Source organism: Bombina bombina, chromosome 3, assembly GCF_027579735.1.
Source record: "Bombina bombina isolate aBomBom1 chromosome 3, aBomBom1.pri, whole genome shotgun sequence".
Lineage (NCBI taxonomy): Eukaryota > Metazoa > Chordata > Amphibia > Anura > Bombinatoridae > Bombina > Bombina bombina.
The window spans coordinates 427835103-427853074 of record NC_069501.1 but is presented as its reverse complement, the minus strand read 5'-3'; the positions used below and the strand labels follow the sequence as shown (position 1 = coordinate 427853074).

At 37.0% G+C, this 17972-nt stretch overlaps 1 protein-coding gene across 1 annotated transcript in view; it reads left to right on the top strand.

Annotated features, from left to right (window-relative positions):
* Positions 1-8665: 8665 nt before the first annotated feature.
* Positions 8666-17972, top strand: part of LOC128653391 (uncharacterized protein C6orf132 homolog) — a 71111-nt gene continuing 61804 nt past the window's right edge. The window contains exon 1 of the mRNA XM_053706640.1: positions 8666-8973. Within this exon, the coding sequence (XP_053562615.1) occupies positions 8835-8973 (139 nt within the window). The 5' untranslated portion in view covers positions 8666-8834. The remainder of the gene's footprint in view (positions 8974-17972) is intronic.

Here is a 17972-nt window from a genome sequence, read left to right as displayed (position 1 = left end):
AGAAATCGGACCCTTCCAGATAACTGACCCTCCTGGAGAAAAGACCAAATTCTAGGAATCCTAACCCTACTCCAAGAGTAGCCCTATGATTCACACCAAGAAAGGTATATACACCATACCCTTAGAAAAACTATCAATAAACAGTCTTGCGAGCCTGGATCATGGTCTCCATGACTGACCCAGAAAATCTACGCTTAGACAGAACTAAGCATTCAATCTCCAAGCAGTTAACTACAACGACATTGAGATGGAGGAATGGACCCTAAAATAGAAGGTCCTTCCTCAAAGGTAACCTCCAAGGTGGCAGAGATGAAAACTTCACTAGGTCAGTATACCAGATCCTGCAAGGCCATGCAGGAGCTATTAGAAAAACTGATGCTCTCTCCTATTTGATACGAGCAAAGACTCGTGGAAGGTGCGCAAACAGAGGAAACCAGTAAGCTAGACCGAAATCCCAAGGAACTGCCAGAGCAGCCATCAGGGCGGTCTGCGGATCTCTCAACTTTGAACCATACCTGTAAAGGTTAGCAATCTGCCGAGACGTCATCAGAACCAACTCCGGTACCCCCATTTGAGGGTTAACACCTCCGGATGGAAAGCCCACTCCCCTAGATGAAATGACTGTCTGCTCAGGAAATCGATTCCCAGTTGTTCAGTCCTGGAATGTGGATGGCAGAAAGACAAACAAATGTGAGCTTCCACCCACTGAATAATCCAAACCACCTCCTTCATGGCTAAGGAACGCCTAATTCCTTTGATGTAAACCACTGAGGTGATAAAGCCTGACTTGAACCCAATAAACCAGGCAAAGGACAATTAAGGTCAAGCCATCAAAGCATTGAAAATCGCTCTCAACTACAAGATGTTTATGGAGAGAGCAGACTCCCCTCGAGTCCATAGACCCTGCATCTTAAAACGAATCCCAGACTGCTCTCCAGCCTTAGCAGGCTGGCGTCCATGGCCTAATCACCCAGGAAGGTCTCTGAAAGCATGTGCCCTGAGCCAGATGCTCCTGAGAAGGCCACCACAGGAGAGAGTCTCTTGTAGACTGTCTAGATCTATCCTCTGAGACAAATCCGAAAGGACTCCGTACCATTATCTGATCATGCATAACTGCAGAGCTCACAAATGAGATTGAGCAAAGGGAAGATGTCCATGAGAGTTACCATCAGACCAAATAACCATACAGTGAGCCACTGATGGTCGAAAAGAGGCAAGAGGAAAGAATCAGAAATTTCCAACCTCTGCCAAAAAATTCTTTATAGATAGGGAAACTACCCTTGTAGCTATAACAAGGGAACTCATCCCAAAATACCTGTAAAGAGAGACCCCAGAACCACAAACTGAAAGCGATTGTCTATAAGGGCAAATCTCAGGAACTGATACATATCTTTCAGGTCTATGGTCGTCATTACCTGACCATCTTGGACCAAAGGAAGAATGGAACAAAAGATTTCCATTTAGACGGATGGCACTCTGGGCAATTAGTTGAGACTCTTAAAGTCTAGAAAGGGTTGAAAAAAAATCTCTCTTTATTGGGAACCAAGAACAAAATTGAATAGAACTCTAGGCCCTGTTCCCTTACTGGAACTGGAACTATCACTTCCAGGAAGGAAGGTCCTGAACATAGTTCAAGAATACCTCTCTTTTATATCTAGACTGCAGGTAAACAAGGGAGGTGGAATCTGCTCCAGGGAGGAAAATTCAATTCTGTAACCCTGAAACACTATGTCCACAGCCCAACTGGGACTTATCATATCCAAAACTGAATGAGTTTCCAAGAAAAATGTCCTTTGAAGACGTTCTTAAGGTCTGTGCTTCTTGACTAATGGTAGAAAAGGCCCTTTTCCACCAGTAATATCAGAAATCATTTCAGCCAGACCAGGCCCAAACAAGGTCTTATCCTTGAAAGGGAACGTCAAAAACTTGGAATTAGAAGTAATATCAGCTGACCAAGAGTTTAGCCACCACACTCTGTGGCTAAGACAGAGAAGCCAGATATATAGACTCCCATATAAAATTTGCACCGAATCATCAGAAACAGAGGAATTGGTTAGTTTGAGAGCCTCAATCCTGTCTTGGATCTTCTCCAAAGAAGTCTCCCAAATTGAATCAGACAAGGCATCTGAAAATCTTGATGAACATACATCTTTAACAAATAAGCCACCAGCTTTTTGTCCAGGGATCCACAAAAGAGCAGCTCTCCACTATAGGGATCATAGTTCTCTCAGCCAGCATAGAAAAGGCCCCATCTACTTTAGGCACTGTGCACCATGAATCTTTAATGGAGTTAATGATAGGAAACATCTTTTTAAAGACGGGAGACAGGGAGAAAATTACCCCTGGCTTATCCCATTCCTGAGAAAAAATCTCTGTTGCAAGGTCTGGAACAGAAAACTCCTCCACAGAAGAAGGAACATCATAAAATGTATTACATTTACCAGATTTCCTAGGGTTGACAGCAACAAGAGTATCTGAGTCTTCCAAAGCAGCCAATACCTCCTTTAATAGTACACGAAGGAGTTCAGGCTTAAATCAGAAGTGTACTTCTTCAGTATCAGATAACAGAATTATACTGTCCGAATCTGAGATTTCACCCTCAGGGACTACCAACGTATCCTCCTCAACAGACCTATGAGGGAGAGCAATCTGTGTAGCAGGAGATGGAACAGAAACCGTATTATCTGAATCTTTAATTTTCCTCTTATATTTTCCCTTGAACATAGGAAAATAAGATAATGCCTCAAATACCGCAGAAGATACCTGTGCAGCTATTTCTGCAGGCAAATAAACTCCTCCAGGAGACTGAGAGGAAATGCAGGGCACTATATGAGTAGCCATTAAGGCTTGGGACGTTTGAGGAGAAAGCTGTGGCAATGCCTAAACACATCAGTAGTGCCATTAGTACCCCTGTTCCTCATCCTGAGAGACATGAGGCTCAGAAAAGTCCTTTTTAAGCAGGAGAAACAAAATTGCATAGTAACACAATTTATGAATAAAGGCATAACAGATATATGTCCATAGGAGCAGTACTCTAGCTCCAAAATTAAACTGACAGAAAAATAATAACTTTAAAAAAATTGTGCTGTCACTTTAAAGGTATAACAAATTGCCTTAAACATGAGAAGCAATTATCATAGGAATAGACCCTGTTCCAAAAGCAATAAAAATACCCCAATTCACTTAACTTATTTTTTATTAAGGACTACTTGAGAGGTTTGATAAATAAGCACTTTCACTTTAAGGAAAATATAAGATCGTTTTACTATTATGCACTTTCACTTAATAAACTTCAAGCAATGTTATCTTGCAGGGAGCTACAAACTCAAAAGATAAACGATCCGAAATAATGCACAAGACTCTTAACAATATGCATACACTACTCAAAGGCAGCTGAAAATGGTGCTGCTCCGTTCTCAGCCAGAGAGGGAGACGAGGTCGTGTGATCGGACCCAGAGACAGCTGGAAATGTTGCCTCTCCGCTCTCAGCCAAAGAAGGAGGCGGAGTCACATGAAAGTCAAAGACATAAAGTGCGCAGCGAGAACTAGCAGCGCGCTTCAAGTACACAACAGCCACATAAGTTTAAAGGGACATAATACTCATATGCTAAATCACTTGAAACTGATGCAGTATAACTGTAAAAAGCTGACAGGAAAATATCACCTGAGCATCTCTATGTAAAAAGGGAAAATATTTTACCTAACAATATCCTCAGTTCAGCAGAGTAAGTTCTGTGTACAATGTTATACTTCAGACACTGCCCAGCTGCAGGAAAAAAAAATGAAATGAACAGCAGCCAATCAGTATCAAAAGTGCTGAGGTCATGAACTCTTTTACTGTGATCTCATGAGATTTGGCTTAACTCTCGTGAGTTTTCATAGTAAACTTCCTTAAACTGAATAGGGAAATATGATGAGTTGTTTACGAAGCTCGCTCCTTTGCCTGTCCTGGGACAGACATACTGATTTGCTGCTTAGAAGTCCTTTACAATGGGATGTGGCTACTTAGGAACTTTTGAGGTAAAATATCTTTATTTTTTACATAGAGATGCTCAGGTGATATTTTCTAGTCAGCTTTTTACAGCTATGCTGCATCACTTTCAAGTGTTTCAACATTTGGGTATCATGGCCCTTTAATCAAAAAGACAAACAGCCATGCCTTAATAAGTGGAAAATCGTTCAACTTCCCTCACATTTGTACAAAACAGCCAAGGTTACTTGCTCCTTGCTACCCGCTCCTCAAATACAAGAATGAGCTACCATTAATAGATCCAAAAAACATTGTAGATTCTTTAACTACTACGTATCGAACAAGACTTTAAATTGTGATACAAATAAAAAACTCCCCCAGTGAGAACCGGTTCTCCCATTCCAAAACCAGTTACTTACCACTGCACTACAGCGGGATTTTGCTAACTGCAGCTCAGTAGAAGGGAAAAAGAAAGTGGTAATAAACGGAACAAAAACAACGGCCTCTGGGGATGATTCCCACAATATAAGGGAAAAAAAACCACAAGTCTCACACATATATAAAGTGCCTGCCACTGACAAATAAAATCCTTCCCAAAGGATTAATATGTCCCAATAAACACTGCAGAAAAACTTTTCCTAGTGCAAGTCTCCAAACCTAGAAGACAAAAGTACTTACGTGCAGTCTAGCCATCCGGCAGGAGGACAATTTACAAGGCGTGAAAGGACACACACTCCTTACAGAGACCTGTAGAAAAAGAAAGAACAGAGTAAACTTACTCTGGCTTTCTATACCATGGACAGTAATATGTTAGGAAACGAAGCAAGCTACAGCTATACCCAAAAATCTTGCTGGTAGCGAAAAGAAATCCAATTTTCTTCAGACACCAAAACTTCACCTCCTCCATTGACAGAGGCAAAGAGAATGACTAACTGGGGATTGTGGGTAGGGGAGCGACACTTATGAGCTTTGCCTCCTCTTGCTGGCCAGGAGTGATATTCCCATTGATGATGTTGTGGACTCTCCATATCTTAGGAAAGAAAAATGATACTGGCTAATTGTATCTACTCCAGTTATAAGTCCTGATTGGATTACTAAAGCTTTACAAGAAAGAGAAACACAACCAGGAACAAACAATGGCTCAGTAGCATGTTCTTTTCAGAGTCAACACCTGGGAGTAGGGTTGCCACCTCTGCTATGTTTTCCTGGACACTTATGAGTTACACATGCTGCAGGGTGTGCAGAGGGGAACATGAATAGTGCTGTCCATGATCACTATTTGTGTGCTATCCAGGGGTGCTATTCATGTTCCAATCTGCACACCCTGCAGCATGTGTAACTCATAAGTGTCCAGGAAAACATGGCTGAGGTGGCAACCCTACCTAGGAGCAGCATCTTTTACCCCAACTGTGCTTTTCATAGCGAACTTTAATTAAGTATATCAGTCTGATCCCACCTAAAACAGAGAGTCTAGTCCTGAAATACCAGGCACTCCTCTTTTGAAAGAAGAATATGGCAACCCCAGAAGATTTGGCTTTCTGTGGACTTTGTCATCGAGGTGCACTTATATCCTTAGGCACACTGGGTGGGGAGTCCACATTTGGTTTCGCTCACCATCCTTAAAGAGACTTTTTCCCATGATCACAATGCACTTAACGGTAAAATGAAACCCACAAGTTTTCTTTCATGATTTAGATAGACCAGTGTTTTCCAAAACCAGCAGTCCGGACCCTTAACAGGCCAGATATTCATTATGTCTTAATTAGAGCACAGATTGGTGCGGATGGTTGAACTGCTTATTTAACCTGTGCTCTAGTTAAAGGGATAGTAAAGTCCAAAATAAACTTTTATGATTCAGTAAAAGTTGTTTAAAATTGCATGCTCTGTGTGAATCATGAAAGTGGTGAATGAAGTTTGCTTTTTGAAAAACAACTGCAGCAATCAAGGTGTTAATGAATTCAAATCTTTTTCACAATCACCTAGTGTATTAATAAATTGCAAGACAACAAAAATATTGTAATTATAAAGTGTTTACTGTTCTTTTAAGAAAGGTATTACAAGGGCAGTGCACTGCAAAATTGGTTTCCCTTTTAAAAGATAGATAATCCCTTTATTACCCATTCCCCAGTTTTGCATAACCAACACAGTTATAATAATATACTTTTAACCTCTGTGATTATCTTGTATCTAGGCCTCTGCAAACTGCCCCTTTATTTCAGTTCTTTTGACAGACTTGCAGTTTAGCCAGTCAGTGTCTGCTCCCAGATAACTTCACGGGCACGAGCACAGTGTTATCTATATGAAATACATGAACTAACACCCTCTAGTGGTGAAAAACTGTTAAAATGCATTCTGAAAAGAGGTGACCTTCAAGGTCTAAGAAATTAGTATATGAACCGTTACCTCCTAGGTTAAGCTTTCAACTAAGAATACCAAGAGAACAAAGCAAAATTGGTGGTAAAAGTAAATTGGAAATTGTTTAAAATTACATGCTCTATCTGAATCATGAAAGTTTATTATGGCCTAGACTGTCCCTTTAATGTGTTTCCAATTCCAGCTGCAGAATATAAAATGCATGGGAAAATGTTTGTTTTTGTATTTGCACAAGCGAACCTGCAGTCAGGATTTATCAAGCAGCGATCATCAGACAGCTGCTTCCCTGCCCTGTTATCCACCTCTTAAGTGGAAAATTTCAATCTCCCTGATCTCTTCCCACTGGAGAGATTGAGAGCTCCTGCCCGCATGTGATTGACTGTGCGCATGCAGGGGGGGGTGTCCCACGAGCGCACAGGAGAAGCCGGCGCACAGGAGTGAATATGTACACCCTTGTCCGCCTGTGGATGATAAATCAAGCACTAATGCTGATTTTGCACAGAGAGCAGACCTTGTTACTTTATCTCTATATATACACACAAAAATTATTTATCTTATATTTGTCAGCATACAAAAAGATTCAATACCTAGGACAATTGAAAATGGACATTTTAGAATCTATCTTTCCCACCCCCATTAGGAAATAGATAACTTCTGCTCTCTTTTGTTTACATAACTTTTCACTACCTTTCACTGCAGTATTAATATTTTCATTATAGGTGTCAATTTCAGTAAAGAAAAACAGATATTTCAAATGACAAACTAAAGGTAAAGGAACAATTTGTAAACAATTTAATACACTCCAACAAGTAAAATGAATCACTGGGAACTCATTAAAGGGGAGAAATGCAGTACACTGTCCCTTTAATATAATTAAAATTGGTCTGAGGACAATAGTCAATATTGTTTAATGCCTGAAGGATATGGAGAGGATTTGACTTGACTAATGTCACAAGAGCAGTTGTACAAAATGACACATTTCTTTCAATCAAAATAAGCAGTGCTATGCAAGTGCAATAACAAACAAAACAGTGCTCTCTGCCCTGGTGATGTCATTGGGGCCTATTTCACTAAGTCTCTGTGCACAGTCATATTTAAAGGTACAGTATAAACCAGTTTTCATATAACTGCATGTAATAGATACTGCTTTAAAGAATAATATGCATAGATACTGATGTAAAAATCCAGTATAAAACTGTTTAAAAACTTACTTAGAAGCTCTCAGTTTAGCTCTGTTGAAAAGGTTGTTGGAAAGCCCACTGCAAGTGGGAAATTCAGACCCCGCTTCCTTTGCATATATGGTTAGGAGTCTGAAAATCAGAGCAATGTTATTTAAAAATAAGCAAAACTATAAATGTTTAATAAAAAACAACAACTTTATGGGCTATATAAATAGACCATCTACAAAACATTTATGCAAAGACAAAATGAGTGTATAATGTCCCTTTAGATATGAAAGCCTTTTGTGTTAAACTGTAAAGACCTCATTTAAATTTCCATGTGGCTTGAAAAAGTGATGTTCCTTTGCTAAAAACATATATATATATATATATATATATATATATATATATATATATATATATATATATATATTAATAATGGCAAAATTGTATTTTATGGAGAGAGAAAGCCAGAGAGGGTGTACGGAACATCAGTAAATAGACCATATCCAAAGCAGACTTGCAAAACAATCCATCATATATGATTTTATAGTCTACCTCAGTTTATATTTTTAAAGCAATTTGATATGTGTCATCTATTTTGTAAATCCCTAATTTATGTATTTGATTACCTAACGAGAGACAGGTTGTTCCACATAAGGCCTGGGGGCCACAATTTATCTCCAATTTATCAGCCATCTTGACATTAAACACTGCTCCTCTAGCTCACCCCATGACCAACTCACTGAGTGCTAACAGCTTATTCCTGTCCAATGTACATAAATCAAGTGTTCATCTGCTCCTGATTGTATGGAATTGTTCTTTAATTAGAATTTTTTTTTCTATTTTGTGTACATTTATATATTTTGTTTTTATTAACAGAATTTCAAAAACAAATGTATAAAGCAGTCACAGATTATTGCCTTTAAGTAATACTTTCATTTGGTTTGAATTTAGACTAGAACGTGACATAAAGGTGCACGTCTTGTGAACCTTAGACTCTCTGGCAACAGAGGGTTAATGTTAGGTTGCTTCACACCCTTAGAAAGCGCTTGGTAACAGCAAGAATGTGACTAGTGTAGTTTGTGAAGGGAGGGTCATAAAAAAAGGTGTAGTCAAATGAAGTGAACCAACAGGAATTAGCTATTTACCTGCTGGAAAGGTGGGTCTGAAGTTTCAATTCTTCCTGCGTACAATCCACAGGGACTTGGTTTCAGCAAGCTGCCTGGATTGCATTGGAAATATGCCTCACTAGAGACAGTTTTTTTCAAAACTGATTTTATTTTTTAATTTAATGATCTATATATTTAACTAATATTTTATCTACAAAAATGAAGAAAAATAGTTCCATGCAGGGGACCCTGAATAAACTCTTTGGAAAGAAGAATTCCAATAATAATTCACTTTATGCAGACAATCCACCATGGATTCTAACACAGGGAACAAAGAAAAGCTCTGATGATTACCATGGTGAGTTATTTGGGGGGATTTAGGGATAAAGGTTTGGAGTTGAACATCTGTGCATGCCTAGGGATGTGCAGCTAGGCAAAGCAGTGTATAGATTCAGATTTGAGTGTATGCACTGCTGCTAGCAGGACATGCAATGTCAAATGCTTTAGAGTTTTATTTTTCAGGTTTGTTTCTGGTGTTTGATAGATTTGCTGTAGCTGGGGAATTCATCTTGCATTGCTAAAGCTGCAATCTTAATAATAGCTGTGCTTTGTGAGGTAAATGGCTTGGCTCATGCTGTGTATGAATCCTTTTCTTTCAAGCTCTGTTCAGTGGAAAATATAATGTATTATTTGACAGGCAATAAGAGCCATCCTTTCCACTTAAATAAACCACTGCAATTCTCCATATTATTATATACTGCTTCATATTTATTATGAGAAAAGTTTAAAATATTTTACATTTATTTAATGTTCATTACTCTGTTCTAGATCTGTAGGTGTAAAAAAATATTGTGTGTGTATATATATATATATATATATATATATATATATATACATACACATAAACTTGAGTGTATGTTTTTTGTTTTTTTTACACACACACTCACATATATATCTCTATCAGTGGTGTATGTATAAAAATAAAAAATAAAAAAATAAAATATATATATATATATATATATATATATAGTAAATACACACAAACTTGAGTATATATGTATGTATAGAAAATAAATATAAAAATCAGTGTTTATAATCATTTATGCACATTTATTTATTTTTATATATATATATATATATATATATATATATATATATATATATATATATATATGTATTTTTTATTTATTTTTTTACATAGGTCAGTCTGTATTTGTACATGAAGGTGATATTGATAATTGTAGATATGGTGGATATTTTCGGCCTATATCATTTTTTAGAGGCATTATATTTTACCTAATATATGGAAGTTGCCCATAAACAAATCTTTGACCTTTTTATAATGTCAAGAAATACCTCATAAATGGCCAAATGATGACCTCTTGTTTAGCAAACTGCTAACCAGCTCAGGTGTACAAAAAGGTGGCAATTAGGATGTCAGGGGTTTGTTAAATTCTTTTGTTGTTAGTAATGTGTTTGTATTGTGTTAGCAGTTATTGGGACTTTGGTCCTTGACCATCAACAAACAAAATTGTAAGCCTTCAGTGTTGTCCAATAATAGTGTTGTGTGGGTTAAAAAAACAAAAACAACCTCTCAAATATTAATTATATACCTAGTTTTCTTAATTCAATGTGGATTTTTATTTATTTTTTATCATGCTTATAAATTATATACAGGCATACCTCGCTTTATTGCGCTTCACAGATACTGCTCTTTTTAAAAATTAAAGGTTTGTGGCAACCCTGCGTTGGTGCGATCTTAACACATACACACGAATACACATACACACCACCATGCACAAGATTATGACTCGCTGAAGGCTCAGTGTATGGTTAGCATTTTTTAGCAATAAAGTATTTTAACTAAGGTATGTACATTGTTTTTTTTTTTTTTAGACACAATGCTGTTGCACACTTAACAGACTACAGTATTGTGTAAATATAATTTTTATATGCACTGGGAAACAAAAAAAAAAATTGTGTGTCACTTTCATGCTATATTCGCTTTGTCTGGAACCAAACTCGCAATATCTTCGAGGTACACCTGTACCCAGTTTACTTACTTAAGTGCTCTTCCTATTCTCCCTTTTTTAAAAACAATATTGAGATGCAGAGTTTGTAAACCTGAGACAAGAGAGTCCAGAGACCATTTCACAGTGGGCAATAACCATTATGTTTTATTTTATTGGTGCTATATATATACATTATACATGTTTTCCCTTTAATTTTCTAAATGTCATGAGCACTTTAGCTATAATTTTCTAAATAGATTTCTTACATTTGGGCACAATTTTTATACATTTTTATTTTTTCCTTTTTCCACCCAAGACAAAATCTAAGGACCTGTTGATCTAAAGCGTTCCGCTAAGGCGAGATGGTCTAAAAAGTCTCTTCAGCATGACAAGACCCCTCCAAAAAATGTAGACAAATATCTTGAGACGTTTGTTTTCTTTATAATATAGGAGAGACTCCTATATTACAATATAAATATTTTGTGTGATTTCTCGCCAAGCCGGCGAGTTTTTGATAATCTCTAAATGAGTTTGTTGGCTTATTCCTGGCTATATCATTATGTAGTGTACACACTTACTGGGAATTAATAAGTAACTTTGTTTTATGTACTAGGTAAGAGAATGTGGTAGTGTAAATGACCCTCTTGCTTATCTGAAGCCATGAGACAAGGGTGTTTAATGTTCCAAACACTCTCTTGCTTTTTAATAGACTCAGGTTAAGTATGCCCTAAAGCAGGTTACTGCAAGAAAAAGTCTAAATGGTGTAATGTCATATTTGTCTGAGAATTTAAAGGGAAAAAAATGTTGTGGGAACCCAAACTTGAAATTTGAATCTCTTTTTGTATTTACTATAAATGCTTATTTTAACTGCTTTTGTCATATAATAATATTTTATTGTTTTTGAGCTTTACTTTGATCCTGCTACTTAAAAGAGAAACTGTATTCAAAGTGTATTTTTTTTTTTCATCTTGAAGCCACCAGGATCGGATGTAACATTTCTTCCTATTCCAAAAAAATCAGTTTTGAAAGGAACTGTAGAATTATCATTTCAAGTGATGAAGATTATGAATACATTTCAAAATCTTCCCTTTAAAGGGACATAAAACAAAACTTGAAATACACAGTAGTGAGCATTTGAAAGGGCACAGCTTAAAGGGACAGTTTACTCAAAATATCTCAAATTTAATTTGTTCCCAATGATCCACTTTACCTGCTAGAGTGTATTAAATTGTTTACAAGTAGCTCCTTTACCCTTATATTGGCATTTGAAATAGTTGATTTAGCATGTGGTATCCCCACCTATTCTGAAAGTTTGTGGCCGCAGGTCCAAGCTATAGATAAGCTTTGTAAACACAACAAGCAGAAGAGATTACACTACCAGTGGGATATAGCAGAGATAAGGTAGTAAAATGTTGATTTTCCATTGTTCTCTCTTTAAGTACTGGTGATTGTTTTATGGACAGATATAAGATTAAGAAACATGTTTATGTAGACAATGTACAGTAATGAGATCTGATTGTGGCTTCAAAACACAAAATCATTGTAGACACATTAAGGGAAAAACTATTTTACAGTATACTGTCCCTTTAAGTTATCAAGACATTTTAATTCTGGTTTTGCTTCTTTGTATGGAATCCTACAATGGAAAGAAGTGCTCTGCACTTTGGGAGGACAGCTCTGATGTAGGGTCAATTGAACAGAACTGGAGTTAGCAAAGGAGATTCAAGCCGCAAATGCGTTAGCTCCAAAATATGAATTGGTTTTCTGAGAGTTCTTCCTTTTTTATGTTGCCAATGAAATATTTTTTGTTAGAATATAGTCTGATAAAATTATTGCATTGGTTTATCTTGCTTTACAAATGTTCATACCTACAGAATGTTATCATGAGATTATTACTTATGCCGTAATCTCTCCCCATAGCTTTCCACTGAAAGAATATCACTGCCCATATCTCAGTGAAGGGCTCACGGCAGTATTGTGGTAGGCAGATCTAGGGTTAATCACTTGAATGTTATAAGGAATTTGCACCCCCAGTTGTGCAGGTGGCATATCAGTGGCAATTGTATGTCCATGTCTGCATCACATGTTTGATACTTGTGTGTGTGTGTATATATATGTGTGTGTGTGTGTGTGTATATATATATATATATATATATATATATATATATATATATATATATATATATATATATATATATATACATACATACATACATACATACATACATACATACATACATACATACATACATACATACATACATACATACATACATACATACATACATACATATGTGTGTGTAATTCTAGACATAATTGGTGGCAATCCTTCTACAAATATGGCCATAGATTCATTTAAGCTTTTAGAACAGTAACGCTATATAATAGTCCCAAAATATGTGCAGGGCTTTTATTTATATTCCTAAAAAAAAAACTATGTTTAATAACTTTTTTTTGAGTGACTGGCTAATTTTAATACATCACAAGCTTTTGGAATACCTTTTGTTTCCTGGGACCAGTACAATGACACACACCCTATGTTGTGGTATGATGACCCTATGTACCTGAATTCTGAAGCACGTGTCAATTCAAAAGCAAAGCTGATGCATGAATGGATGTGATTTCCCTTTCTGCTTTGATTACCTATTTTGTTTCCTGTGTGTGTGTTCGGTGTATTCAGGGCTTGGCTTGGCAGTGAATCATACAGATGAGGTTTACATGTGCACAGAGCAGTACAGTCTGTAAGAATTTCATGCAGGGTGGGGCATCTCATCAGACAACTTTCAGACACCCTCCCTGGTGCACAGACTGACAATTTAATAGCATTTATCACCTCTCTGGTTTTAAAGGTTGGGCTGTTGAGATAGATAGATAGATATATATATATATATAATATCTCTTTTTATGTATTGATTTTTTTTTTAAAGTAAAGCATTAGGCTTTATGTGACTCTACATGGAATGGCAATTAATTGTAATATCTTGATATAAAACACTTCTTTATTGTTGCCACAACAGAGGTAGTGGACTCTATTTATCAAGCTGCAGATTCAGGTCTGTAGTTTGTGCGCTGAACTTTTGCATGATTGAGCCTGCTCCTTCTAGTTAAAGGGACAGTCTACTCCAGAATGTGTATTGTTTAAGAAGATAGATAATTCCTTTATTACCCATTCCTCAGTTTTGCATAACCAACACTGTTATATTAGTACACATTACCTCTCTGATTACCTTGTATCTAAGCCTCTGCAGACTGCCCCCTTACCTCAGTGCTTTTGACAGACATGCAGTTTAGCCAATCAGTGCAGACTCCTAAATAACTCCACAGGAGTGAGCACAATCTTATATATATATATATAACACACATGAACTAGTACTGTCTAACTGTGAGCTGAGAGGCGGTTTTCAACAGTTTTAGAAATCAGTTTGACCCTAGCTAGGTTTAGCTTTTCAAAAATACCACCAAGCGAATAAAGCAAATTTGATGATAAAAGTAAATTGGAAAGTTGTTTAAAATTGCTTGCCCTATCTGAAGTGGTCTTAAGGCTGCTGTTAACCTACATTCCACCCCTGTGCAAGTGGTTTAAAGGGACATTATTATTTTTTTGTTTCAAACAGAGCATACAAATTTTAAAAATGTTTTAAATTTACTTATATTAAGATTTACTTTGTTCTCATGGTATTCTTTGTTGGAAAGATACCCAGATAAAGTGCACATTCCTGGAGCACTACATGACGGGAAACACTGCTGTCCTTTTTTTTTTTTTTTTTTTTTTTTTTGCAAATGTATAACATAGTTATAAAACTGCTGCCATATATTGCTCCAGTCACATGCACACCCCTACACCTTCCTACCTGCTTTTCAACAAAGGATACCAAGACAACAAAGTAAACTTGACAATAAAAGTAAATTTGTTTTGTTTTGTCACCCCGGACTAATCTGATCGGGGTGATAAACAGCCTCTTGTATGATTAGTTACATGGTAACTAGATGTAGATGTCACATGGTAAAAAGAATATTATTTTTACATTACTTTTGAATACTAGTAAATTTGTGATGAGATTCAGATTTATCATGAAGCAACAGATAGCTGCGGATTAGGAACTTTAAAGGGACGTGAAAGTCAACATTGAATTTTCCTGGATCAACATGCAATTTAAAGAGATTTTTTCAATAGATCTCTCTATTTAAATTGACTGCGTTGTCTTGATATTGTTTAACAAGCAGACCGAGGTAGGCTCAGAAGCAATTATAGGGAGCTAGCTGGCGATTAGTGGCTACATAATATACCTCTTGTTGTTCGCTCACCAGATGTGTTCAGCAAGGTGTCCCACTGATGCTAACTCTATCTATGTGTTTAACCCCTTTACAGTGGGTAAACTCTTTGAGCATCTCAGTATTGCTCTATTGATTGCATGTAACTAGGACTAACATATTTTTTTTTACCACTTGTTTGTCCCTTTAACTCAGAAAGTACCTACTTGTCTGGCCATGTGATGCTGTAGACTCACTATTCTTGGTGCAAACTGTAGCAAACATATCGCTGAGAGCAAATGTAACATTACTGAGGTACACGAAACAGAAAACATGGATGATCCAGTACATCTGGTTTTTCCTGAGATATGAATCTGCAAGACCTATATATATCTAACCACAGGTATGCAGCTATTCTTTAAAGGGACATTGAACTGAAAGTGTAATTTCCTTTTAAATTTAATTTAAAGGGACATGAAAATCAATTTTGTTTTCACGATTCTGATAGAGCATTCCATTTTAAACAACTTTCCAATGTACATCTATCAATTTTTGCTTCATTCTCTTGGTATCCTTTGTTGAAGGAAAAGCAATTCATTACTTTGTTGAATTAATGACAACAGACATGTATCTGCAGCCACTAATCGGCAGCTAGCTTCCTGCTCCTGAACCTACCTAGGTATAACTTTTCGACAAAGGATAGTGGGGGCAGTCAAATGGTTCATGTCACTTCTGTTTACGTGTTCTCGTCAACTAAAGAGTTAAAATTATTGATTTTGTATGCTACTGGTAGCCAAGGTTTGAAATACCTGCTTAGTTGTGAAAAATATACATGTGTGATCAAGAGTGGAGGGCGAAGGTAGAGAGCTTTTTTTTTTTTTTTTTTTTTTTTTTTTTTTTTTGGGGGGGGGGCATTGTGTGACCCCACTAACCATCATGCCAAGTCACAGACAGAATGTCCAGTATTTTTGTGGAGGAGATCTGGCAACCCTAATCATGAATTGCTGCTGGGCAGGGGCAGAACTACCGTTGGTGGTGCAGTGCCACCAGGGCTCAAGTGCTGGGAGGGGCTTAAAGCAGCCAGTCTGTACACATTCTGCGCACACCTATGTATAATCGTAATGCATGAGAGCCTTTTTATTAGTGCAGGTTGTAGGTCCATTGCATCCTATATATATACTCAAAATCATTTATACAGGGCAGCATGTATATTATTACTATTGCTTATTACTGAGTTACCTTTGGGGGGGGGCAAAAATATTGTACCAGGGCCGTCTTTAGTAGGTTCATTAATGCTGCTGAGTCTCACCAACAATGGAGCTGAAGGATCACTGCATACCTACCAAGATTTCCCTGAAATTATCTGGGATGGGGAGGCTAGTGGCTTAGTCATGGAGACCCAGGAGTGGAGTCACAGCAAACCTGGGAGCAGTCCAGTGATGCAGAGTAGTGAGGGGATGCTCTTCTTAGTTTTGTATTGGGCTTGTGTTGCAGTGAAGCATCTAATTGGCTGTACCATTTGCCAATACTAAACTGAAAAAAGGCTTTGGGTGAGGAAAGGCCATAAACACTGGATTGCACGCACAAACAAATATACAAAGTGACTCTTACTACTGCAATTTTAACACAGTGCATCAAAGGCATATGATCTATGTGTTGCAATGAGCAGATTCATTGCTGTATTTTTAATGTTTGTTTGAAAAAATGTTGGCACAGCATCGATAATGCTCAGGAAAAGATTAGTAATGTACTTTTGATTTTTGCCTGTTTTTCCTGTAATTTAGCTCAAGATAGGGGGGCTGGTGCACATATTGCAGGTTCCAGAATGCTGACCATACAGCATTCTACACAGTAATTGCTTGATCAGTGCAGGGTCTCATTTGTATTGGACTTTAATTGTTCACAGGATTACAGTATTTCTGCATTTTATTGCCAGTGTACCTACTCCTTATTGAATCGATCATTTACTTTTCGCTTTTTCTTAAAGGGGCATATAAGAGCAGTAAAAAATGATCTAATGCATTAGAGCATTTTATTGCGCTGTTGCTTAAACCAAGCAGTTAAAGGGATATTAAACCGCTGGGTACAACTGCAGTAGCATGTGTTTCCTCCTGTGACTGCAGCTGTCATCAGTCATTCTCTAACAAATATCAGTTAAGGACCATTAAATGCAGTATAATTACATAATTGATAAGTACATAATAAAAAGACAATGCAATAAAACCTACTCTGAATTTCAAATAAGCAGCAGATTTTTTTTTTTTCTGACAAAATTTTTTTCTCCTATTTTCCAGCCCCCTGTATCATGTGACAGACATCAACCAATCACAGATTAGTATACGTATACCCTGTGAGCTTGTGCACATGCTCAGTAATAGCTTATATTTCTTATGTAAAATTTAAACTGCAAAAATGTAACTTCTGCTCTCTATTGTGTGAGCTGAAGTGCAAGGTACAGCTGTCAGAAAGCTGGTAACCATCACAGATCTGTGAAAATGCACTGCTTCTGTCACAGGACACAATAATGAGGGAGCTACAATATGGTATAAAATGCAGAGATTTACCATCTATATTCTGTAATGAGAACAGCTTTATAGAGAGCTAGAGGTATATAAGAAAAAAACAAAAAGCATATTGAGTAGTAATAATGCTAGCGTAGCTTTACCAGTTGTTTACTGTCCCTTTAACATCATCGATCAATGCTCTACTTGTCTCACTGACTGTGTCCAGCTACAGCCGATCAAGTATGGTACATGTGCTTAGCTGCTAATCAACTGATCGTGTTCAGTTTTGGATTGGTAGTGCATAGCTACTACAGAGCTGACTTTGGCTATGTGTTTAACCCCTTTTTTGTTTTATCATACTAGTTTCTGAAATGGATGCACACACACATTCCCAGTAATTTGCTTACTGCCATTTCAAATTTACTACCCTAGGCCAGATTCTTGATGCTCCGTACATAAATAAATATAAACCAGATAACACTATGGAAATTTAAAACGTCTTTGCTTTCGCATGCATTTGCAGTACTTGAAATACCATCTGAAAAGAAATCTAGAAATAAGAAGGCTGTTTTTAGCATAAACACTGATTT